Source organism: Limulus polyphemus, unplaced genomic scaffold (genome assembly GCF_000517525.1).
Source record: "Limulus polyphemus unplaced genomic scaffold, Limulus_polyphemus-2.1.2 Scaffold2953, whole genome shotgun sequence".
NCBI lineage: Eukaryota > Metazoa > Arthropoda > Merostomata > Xiphosura > Limulidae > Limulus > Limulus polyphemus.
In genome coordinates this window covers 98,443-109,076 of record NW_013668563.1, presented here as the reverse complement: position 1 = coordinate 109,076, position 10,634 = coordinate 98,443, and the positions used below count along the sequence as shown (strand labels likewise).

At 35.3% G+C, this 10,634-nt stretch overlaps 1 protein-coding gene across 3 annotated transcripts in view; it reads left to right on the top strand.

The window, feature by feature from the left end:
- Positions 1-6,275, top strand: part of LOC111087990 (transcription factor 23-like) — a 14,511-nt gene extending 8,236 nt beyond the window's left edge. Inside the window, exon 4 of one of the 3 annotated variants that reach the window (XM_022396637.1) lies at positions 5,393-6,275. In XM_022396637.1, coding sequence (XP_022252345.1) covers positions 5,393-5,527 — 135 coding nt within the window. In that variant the 3' untranslated portion in view covers positions 5,528-6,275. The remainder of the gene's footprint in view (positions 1-5,392) is intronic. The other 2 variants (XM_022396636.1, XM_022396635.1) reach the window with 2 other exon arrangements.
- The last annotated feature ends 4,359 nt before the right edge of the window (positions 6,276-10,634 follow it).

Below are 10,634 nucleotides of genomic sequence, written 5' to 3'. Positions count from 1 at the left end.
ATTTTTACGTGATGGAAACCTGAGTATCATCAATTCGTGGCAGTGGATATGAGTCTTTTTTGGTTATACTGTTAAGAGCTCTGAAGTCCACACAGCAACGTTGGGTCCCATCCTTTCTCTCAACTAACACCACAGGAGCTGACCAGGGACTATTTGTAGCAGTATATGTGTAGCCAGTAGCACCCGAACCACAAAAGCTTCGAAACAAAATAACAAAATTGACGGTCACTTTAAAAATGCACCCATAACTGAAAGGTGAAGCATGTTCAGTAGAATCATATCTCGAACCCCGAGCTCTTTGATTTCAAATCAGATAAACTAACCACTAAGCCACACCCTAGAGAATTGACTAATGACTCAGTAAATATAATCATTGCTCCTTTCACCTTAACTACATTAACGCGATTAAACTCCAGAATATGATTCTGTAACTAGTTCAGTACTCCGAAATCTTAGACATCTTTCTTAAGTTTTATTTTCGAAGTATTAAAGAACAACTAGATCACTAAATTGTGCTTTCCACTTTAGAAACATTATAGAGTTGTGCCATTTCCCAACTCCCGATGGTTTTCAGTTCTTTTATCTCATTTCTTTTCTGTCTTGTGTTTAGCAATGCTTTTAAATATGTGCTAAAGACTAGACTTTCATTGCCCTTGGATTTCTAAAGCAAACTTTACTTCTATAAGTTGTTTTCTGACAAAGATGACATATTATACTTTATTTAGTTAAATTACCTAGTACTTCACTTATATTGTATTTTCCAGTTCTAAGATTAATCTTGTCCAGATTTTATTTGCTATCAATCATCTGCACATATAAAAGGTGTTATACTATTGCCCCCAGGAGGATACTCTGGATAATCGTATTAATTGACAAGTTAATATTTTGGACCTTGTTGCTTAATGTTTTCAATTCCCGAATTTGTTATGTATTATTGCAGGCTGCTCCTCGTGGACAAATCAGTTCATCCATCTTCTTTTACCTTACTCCTCTATCAGACATAAACTGGATTATAAGCAATTTAATATTTCATTGCGTCCATTCTCATTTGCGTCAAATTGATATTTTCTAGTAAGTTTTTTTGTACATTTTCTTGCGTGCTTTTGAGTGTAACCTTACCAGAACTTTGACGGTTATAGATAAATAGTCTTTTTCAACAAGACTTTAAGTATGTTTCAACCATCATCAAATTACTTTCCTCTTATATCATGCTATAATAAGCTAACTTAGTATACATTTAATGAAGACATGGCCTTCAACCGTTATCGACAGTGTCAACAATCTGGTAATAATTTTATCTCTGAACTACCTGTTTTCAATTCTCATTTTCCGCCACTTTGGCGAATGCCTGAATTCCGGGTTGAATTCTTTTCCAGCTTGCTCCCATACGATAAATACCTTCCTTATTGCTTCTTTGAACTTTTTCACGACACTGTGACTTCATTTCATGTTTACACATGTGATTTATGTGATCCATTTTCTGGAAGAACAACATGTGAATTCTACATCTTCTTAACATTTATCAAGCGTTCTTTCTTCTTGATATAGCAGGTATTTTTATAGAAAAGTCATTTGCCATTCTACTGGCATTATGATGGGTATTTTTGGAAGCCTAGCTTTATCCCTCCATTTTTATATGCTTCAATTTCTAGGCACTAAAATCCACTATTACTTTAATCAACACTACTTGTGTCTAGGAATACTAAATCCATATTTCTTAAATTAATCTTTTAAACTGAAGAGTCAAATTGCCTAGGTTCTTTAACACCTCAGCATCTCATTTAATGAACATGCCAAGAGAAAAAGTAAGTGAAAACCTAACACCAACATTCATTCTCCCTAGACATTGATGATTTTCTTTGGGTCCTCCTTGCTGATGAATATTCTTCTTGAACACAATGACGGGTTTCCTCTCAGAAGGAATATTTTAGACCTCTTGCCAGATGGGACATTTTACCATCAGTGCCTGAAAAAACTTTAGTAACTACCCCTAAAAGCTTGATGTTATAAGTATTCAGTATTCCACTGTATTCAAAGTTGTTGTTTAAGATTTGTCATCCTTCAGAGCATGTGGCATAGCACTGGAAACTATCTCTTACAAGTCCTTCTTAAATGACTTTATAACTCTTTTCATCAGACCACTCTCCATCAGGTTTGTAACAAACTTACTGCTCCTGCCCTCAGTAATCACTTTCTTGGGTGCTGATAATATTCCTTCTACCTGTCGGGACACTGTATTCTATGTGTTTTAAGTATTTTTCAAACCATCTCTCTAATAATCTCTAGCTTTTATAAGTTTAACAATATCCTATGAACATTTCTTAATTACACCTGCGTGACTTAGCACTGCTTAACATTCATTCTAGGCCTAGTTTGTTTACTATGTGAGTATTTGTTTGAAGTACAACTTCTTGGACTAGACTTAGTCTTGTTTTCGTAGGTCCGAAAAGATACCTACTGCCTTTGATTCCGTTTTATCATCCAAAAGCTAATGATAATTAGTATCAATTTTGTGAGTTAGCTGAGCCAGAAATTTCAATATACATAACAAACACCAGAAAGAAAGAACGCCGGTTTTGAACGGCTCACAGGTACGAGAAGAAGTTGTATGATGAATTCCATTATCGAAATTTGAAATAAAAATATTTTTGTTCGTGAATTAGTTGCATATATTACCATAGTTGTCTCACACTTCATTATGTTGTTCTTGCAGGTATGTGAGCTCTATGGAGATATGAGAATTTAGGTTACATCTGATATAACGTATATTCCTTCACTATTTTGTGGGTCCTATAACTGTAGACATCTCTCCTAGTAGAATGCATTCCTACTGTGGCTTATACCCTAGTTTTATTTGTCGTTCTTATATGTGTTAAGGTATTTATTAGCCTCAACATCGTTTGAAATTATATACATGAGTGTGTAGATGTGTGTGTATACACACATAGATATAAGCTCTATTAAGTCGGTAAATCGTACCAGATCGCAAAAAAAAAGACACGCGTATATTGAAAAAATATATATTTATAATGGACAACCTATTGGAAGGTTTGACATTTCATCAACTGATTCATCTGCTAAGCATTACCTTCAGATAAGACACACTTACATTGTAAAATTGATTTACGGTGGACGACCTGCTGGAAGGTTTGAAGTTTAACCAATTGATTCACCTACTAACAACTACCTTCAAATAAGACACACGTGTATGGTAAAATTAATTTACGATGAAAAACCTCCTGAAATGTTTGTTTGTTTGTTGAAAACAACGTTTTATCAACTGATCTACCCACTAATTATGATCTTAAAGAAGACAACCTGCTGAAAGGGTTGTTTTTTGGAGACAACGTTTCACCAACTGATCCAGCTGCTAACCATCACCTTAAAGAAGACAACCTGCTGGAAGGGTTGTTTTTTGGAGACAACGTTTCACCAACTGATCCAGCTGCTAACCATCACCTTAAAGAAGATAACCTGCTTGAAAGTTTGTTTGTTGGAGACAACGTTTCACCAACTGATCCAGCTGCTAACTATTACCTTAAAGAAGATAACCTGCTGGAAGGTTTGTTTGTTGGAGACAACGTTTCACCAACTGATCCAGCTGCTAACCATTACCTTGAAGAAGATAACCTGCTGGAAGGTTTGTTTGTTGGAGACAACGTTTCACCAACTGATCCAGCTGCTAACCATTACCTTAAAGAAGATAACCTGCTGGGAGGTTTGTTTGTTGGAGACAACGTTTCACCAACTGATCCATCTACTGACCATTACCTTAAAGAAGATAACCTGCTGGAAGGTTTGTTTATTGTAGACAACGTTTCACTAACTGATCCACCTACTGACCATGGCCTCAGAGAAGACACACATATATATATCAACCTTAGATACGTTGCCCAGCAGAAACAAGTGGTTCAGTCCCTGGCTCAGTAGTAACTCTGAAGGATTATAGCGCTAAAAACTGGATTTCGATACCCCTGGTGGGCACAGCCCAGATAACTCATCGTGTATCTTGGTATTTAACAACAAACCAACAAGTGATTCAAAATCATAGAACTCTGCTTGAGAAGGACGCCGCATATCAATGTCTTACAGTTTTAAATTTACAATCTTAGCCAGGTCACACGGACATAGTAATAAAAAAGAGCTTAAGCAGTGTTCTCATGTCAAACTGGACAGTTTAATCTGCCACACATTATAAACATTGGATAGTGGATGTCCATATACAGTTAACGGTTATGAGTAAACATTTGTAACTCCTAACGTACTATTTTCCATAATCTGACCATCCGCCGTAAGCTGCATCTTTAGTATTATTGCAGTAATGTAATAATTACTTATTAATTTACGTGATACAACACTGAAGGGAAAACCACAAAGTGAGAATAGAAGACTTCATATTTTATCATAAAAAAGTTAATTGTACTTTATTTGATATTGTTAGCCTGAACAGCACCTTCATCGACACATGGGCTAAATAGCTAGGTCAGATCAGAGGAAGGGGAACCATTTTTCAGCACTCGCCGCCTCTACGGCTACTCTTGATCGTGGATGATTGTTAGTTATATAAAGCGCCCCTAGCGGAAACTGCGAAACGTGTTCAGCTTTATATAGCAGACTCAAACTTTGGATCTTCTGATCCGTAGCTAGGCACGCTAACCACTAGACCACGCATGGTCCTAACTATACAATCCATTTCTATGTTAAAAAAAAAACACATCGAATTTTGTTTCATGATTTTTAGTTTTCTTATGCAAAAGCCTTTACATTTTTTTCGAGAAATTTTGCACTCTGAATAAAACTATGTCATTTGTGCTAGGAACAACTAGCGGTAAATTTACAGACTTATAACACTAAATCCAAGATTCGATTCCCTGTGGTGGACAAGTATAGATAGCCTATTGTGCAGCTTTGCGCTGAAACAAACAAATTTATGCACATATTAGAATGAACACTGAGCTGCAACACTCAAATTCCAGCACTTGTACCTTTTTACTGTTATAAGAAGAGATGCTGTAAAAATACAGTAAATAAAGTAACAATCTGAATTATTATTTACTAATACATTTAAGTCAGCAATTCCAAAACTGTGGGTCGCAAGAGATATTGAGATGAGTCGCAGAACAAGATAAAGTAAATCTTAAAGATGTTTTAATTTTAAATTTATTTGTAAGATACAGTAACGCCACTCCATCAACTGACCACTGATCCCCCAAAAATGGACTGGCTACTCAGAAAAATTATGGGAACCGCTACTTTTAATATATATATATATATTAAATATATTAATACCTATATGACAGTTTATTTGTATGTATATTTACATTATACAATTACATATCCCGATCTCTGCTAATGTTAACAGTAAATTATATGTATTTAAACATTTTTCTAGAAATGGCCAATGCGTTCAAGACTTTACGCTGGTACAGAGACTTGGTCCTTCTCGTCCACTATGCGTAGTGCTACTACTCTGACAACAGATGGCAGGATGCTACAAGAAAAAAGCAGTTGCAGGTTCCAAACATAACCTGGACAAAGCATTTATTGTATTTGTCGTATAAACTTTTGATGATCAATCTGTGAATTGTGCTTCTATGTATTATCAATATATGTTTCTTTTATAAACATTTACATCATCAACTTCAGCACATCGAACTATAAAGATTCTGAGATTTTTGATTTTTGTTGATAAATATGTATTTATGCTGAGCGCCTATTGTGAACGATTCTAAATAAAATCATGGGAGCTGGTCTCCGTCACAGATCTACAATAATAAATCTTAGTGAAGTTTATTAATCAAACTTATACAGAAACTTCCACGTGCAAGTCCTTAATTACGATAGAAAATAAGACCTCACGAGGCTCGTTACTCCAGTTTAAAGTATCGTATATCAATAACAAAGGCTTATTGACACATACAAACACACCCAACACTCTGTGATACATCTAAACCACTGTTTGACAAAAGTGTGTGTGTGTGTGTGTCTGCTTATAAGTGGCGAACTACTTGACCGATTCTCACCAAACCTTGCATGTATCCTTAGCCGCCGTCACCCCTCGAGGAATGGCATAAAAACAATCAACCATACTTGAAAGGGTGTATATTTATTTGTTTTTACTGAAAATAACGTACACAATCAATTGGTTATATAACATTTGCATGGTTTATCGTACAAAGGCGTGTTAAACAAAACTGTTTAAATAAATCATCAATAAACGCGGACACACATTTCCCATAAAACAGGAGAACAAAAGGTTTGAACTTCGCGCAAAGTTACACGAGGACTATCTGCGCTATCCGTCCCTAATTTAGCAGTGAAAGACTAGAGGGAAGACAGCTAGTCAACAACACCCACTGCCAACTCGTGAGCTACTCTTTTGCCCAAGAATAGTGGAATTAACCATCACATTATAACGCCTCCACGGCTGTAAGGGCGAGCATGTTTGGTGACGGGGATTTGAACCCGCGACCCGCAGATTGCGAGTCGAGCGCCCTAACCACCAGGCCATACCAAGCCACAACACCTTAGAATAAACTTGTTTAGGTGTCGCATTTTTATCTGTTAACCACAAATGAAATCGAATTTTGTTCACAATTTCCGCCTCAATCTTTCCTTTTTCAGTTTTTCTGAGTTATTTAGATATTTCATTGGTCAAAATGGGTTTTAAAATTTCAGATAAAAATTGGTAAATGGATCTTTTAATGCTGTTCTGCATCAGGTTTTCAGCTGTATTATTTTGAATGAGAAATGAATCTGAAAATTATTAAAATATAAACACTTTATAATTTACTCCATATTATCTTAAATCACAACATCTACGGTAAAATGAGATTTGAATCATGACTTCTAGAGAATAAATATCATATCTCGTTTCTTATTTTTGTATCATGTCTCTAAAATTAATCCTCGATATTCTGTTTTCATTTATATTATTTTACTCAATTATTAATTTTTTAAACTGACTCCTTCATTTAAAATTATAATTCATTGAAAATATAAGATTTGTTTCATATCTTAATATGTTCCCTGATGGGACAGCGGTAAGTTTACAGACTTACAACGCTAAACTCCGGAGTTTGATTCATCGCGGTGGACACAGCAGACAGTTCAATATGACTTTGTTGCCCCCAGTAACATAGTGGTTTGTCTGCGGACTTACAGTACTAGAAACCGGGTTTCGATACTAGTGCTGGGCTGAGTACAGATAGCCCATTGTGTTGCTTTATAATAGCCAACCAATAATATTGGTATATACTGCCATCTGTTGTGTCAGTTTTACAACATAAATAATTGTTGCATGTTATGTAATGTTTTACATTATGTTCTTTGAACTGTCGTTTAGGTTTACAAATTGTCTTACCTGAAGAATAGCTCATGGCTAAACTCGAATGCTCGCTATAATGAATATTTTATGTGAAGGTAGTCTAGAATTATGATTCTATTGGAATATTTCTACATTTAAAGTAAAACTCAAAACTTACACCCCGCAAAACTCCTACGGTCGGCCTATCTATTTCCAAGTTATTTGAAAAAAAATATTGACCAAAGAGCTGTGTTTTAAGGCGATTACAAATTGCTCTAGCGATCAAAAGGACTGCAAACTCCAAATATTTTTTTTCAAAAACAGTTTTCTAAAAAGCAAATAAAAGCCAAGAGTTGAATACTATACGTTATACGTTAAATGTAAGGCTTAGTAAGTTGGCAAATCTCCAGGATGATTTTTGCAAGAAATAAGGTCAAATCTGTCTTGAACTCCGTAATGACTTTTCTTTCTTCACTACAGCACGAACATTTCGAACTTGTCTAGTGGATAGGTTTATCAAAAGGCAACATCTTGGTAAAAATTGGGTCGAGCGTAGCCTAGTGAATAGCATGCTCGGACTGTGAATTGGGTTTATGGTTCACGGTCTGTTATCACAAAAAACGCGCTCCTCACTGTGGTCATACAAAAGTTGCCCAAGTATAGGATGAGGGAGATGTTAACAAGCTGCCTTCCCTCTAGTCAATCAGCTCAAACTGAAAGACGGTTATGCCCAAATGGTCTTTCGTGTAACTTTGCGCAAATATTCTGAAAAAAAACCCACAAAAAACAAGCAGTAACAATCGTAATTTAAACGACAGTGAGTAACCTAAATTAACTTATATTGAAACACCATTGAATTTTAAAACTCAAAAATTGTAGTGTAATCTTTTCCAGCAAACAATTAACGTATTTCTAACTTCCTATTTTAAGTAATGTACTGAATTTCTCATTTACACCATACAGTCCTTACTTTCCACATTGTGACACAAATAACTGGACAGCCTCACGACAGTACCGGAGTCACTGGTTAATGACAGAAATGAAGAAAAACGCTTTCTAGGTAACAAAATAGCAAAATAAAATTTGACGCAGAGAACACAAGATGACATGAATGCTTCAAAGGAACACCTAATGAACGTTTTTCCCTCTGATAAAGCTATTATATGAACAGGTCTAGCTATGAAAACACAACTCTGTTTCACAAACTTAGTACCAATAAATTATAAAAGTCTTAGTGAAACAAATGAAAGATACTTAAAAATTGTATTGGATGATTTTAAACGAGCGAGTATTTGTTTGTTTGTAATTAAGCAAAAGCTACACAATGGGCTATCTGTGCTCTGCCCACCACAGTTATCGAAACCCAGTTTCTAGTGCTGTGAGTCCGCAAACATACCGCTGTGTCACTGGGGGCCTCAAAAGAGCGGGAGAAACTAAAAAGAACATTTTTCAGAAACTACGTTTCAAAACACTGTAAGACCCAAATTTTACGCTTTGCTCAAGACTCGTAAACCGAATTTAACTGTTAGACCAGGAATTTTCAAATATTTTCATTCCGGGACCCCTTTTTGAGAGCCTGAGCATTCAAGATCCCCTCACCTCAGTTTGTCAGGTTAAATAAAAATCAACAAATTATAACAACTGCTCTTCAACAACAAAACAAAAATCATTAGTATGATAATTCGGTTATACACATACAGTTTAGTTTAAAGATATTCTATAACCTTAAAACACTCAATAGCAAACCATGTAGAATACTAAAAGAAACACCGGGTGTGACCAATGATTAGTGTAATTACTCTGTGAATTCAAGGTATAACAGTTCGCGTTATGTTGCCGAAAAAACGTCTTTCGTAAATTGGGGTTGTTGTTGTTGTTTGGACTATCTGCTGTTTCCACTACAAGGAATCGAACCCCGGATTTAAGCATGAGAGCCTGTAAACTTACCTCTGTCCCGCCGGAGGACATTTGAGATCGTGAATGCGCTCTAAGAGTAACGGTCAAATCTCACTATTCTGTCAAATAATAGTAACCCAACTATTAGCGACAGGTATTATTGGCAAGCTGCATAACAAACAAACTATCAATTTATAATTAAGGATTACTATGTGCAGATACTCTTCTGTAGTTTTGCGCGAATATCTGAATTCTAGGCCATAGCCAGGACTTCGGTTCTTGTGGGAATATGCCTAGAAAAATACACCACCCCTAAAAAAAATACTTGTCATTCCCATAACTCCATTTGGTTTATATTTAACATTTTGGGTATTTTCCCTTCCTGGAAAAATTAGCTTTGCTTAATTGTTTAACAATTTCAATGGGGAAGCCGTATTATAAAAATTATTCAAAGTACAGTATAGTAACATAGTAAAATATAATATGTATGTGCAATATAAAATAAATACATATTATATATGTATGTTCTTCTTTTTTTCTTTTTTTTTGCCGGGATGGAAGAAACTTCGGGGGTTGTTCCCAAACCCCTTTAGATGCTCTCATGAGTCATGATCCACAGTTTGAAGACATTTATGTTCGACCAATTGTTAATTCCTTCGCATTTTTGTAATGGTTTATAGTACTGGGCGCGTTTTTTTATTTGTTTTTTTTTAGAGTATTCGATAAAAAGTAATGCAGTCCACTAAATGATTAAAAACACGTTTTATTTCTTTACCTTCAAGTACCACAAATTAGCTTTGCTTATGTCCACTGATAGGCCTAAGTTCACTGTGGACGCTAACACAACAATTTTACATGCTTTTTTATTGCTTCGTACGTAAGATAATTCTAATAGCTCTAATGTTTCATTAAAATACAGTTTCAATATTCAGAAACTGGAATGGATTGTCCAATTGATTAACAAACTAACTAACTCAGTAATAAATTCGTATACTTACTAATATTTCACTACATCAGATTTATTCGCGTTTTTATGCTTCTCATATCACTTCTTAAACTTTCAAGACAGTTCTAGTCATTATGTTGCGCCCATCACGTGATGTGAAATCTCCTACATGACCAACAACAACGCAAAAATTTACATTTAGTGAAAAATAACGTACCCTACAACACTGCCTCATTCATTTACTCGTGGACTCATTTCTTTAAATAATGAACTCATTATCTCAGTTGGAGCATATGGAATATTTCCATCTTCAGATTATTGTCTCCGTGCTTTGTCATAAGTTATTGATTCACCACAATCTTGGATGTAATCACCATGTTTTCCACCTTATAGCTGATTTCTTTTCTTGTTATTCATGAGAATTTTTAATTTTTAAAGGCTTTGTTTGCAGTTTTTAGTAATATTGTTACGCCTCCGTTTGTTAAT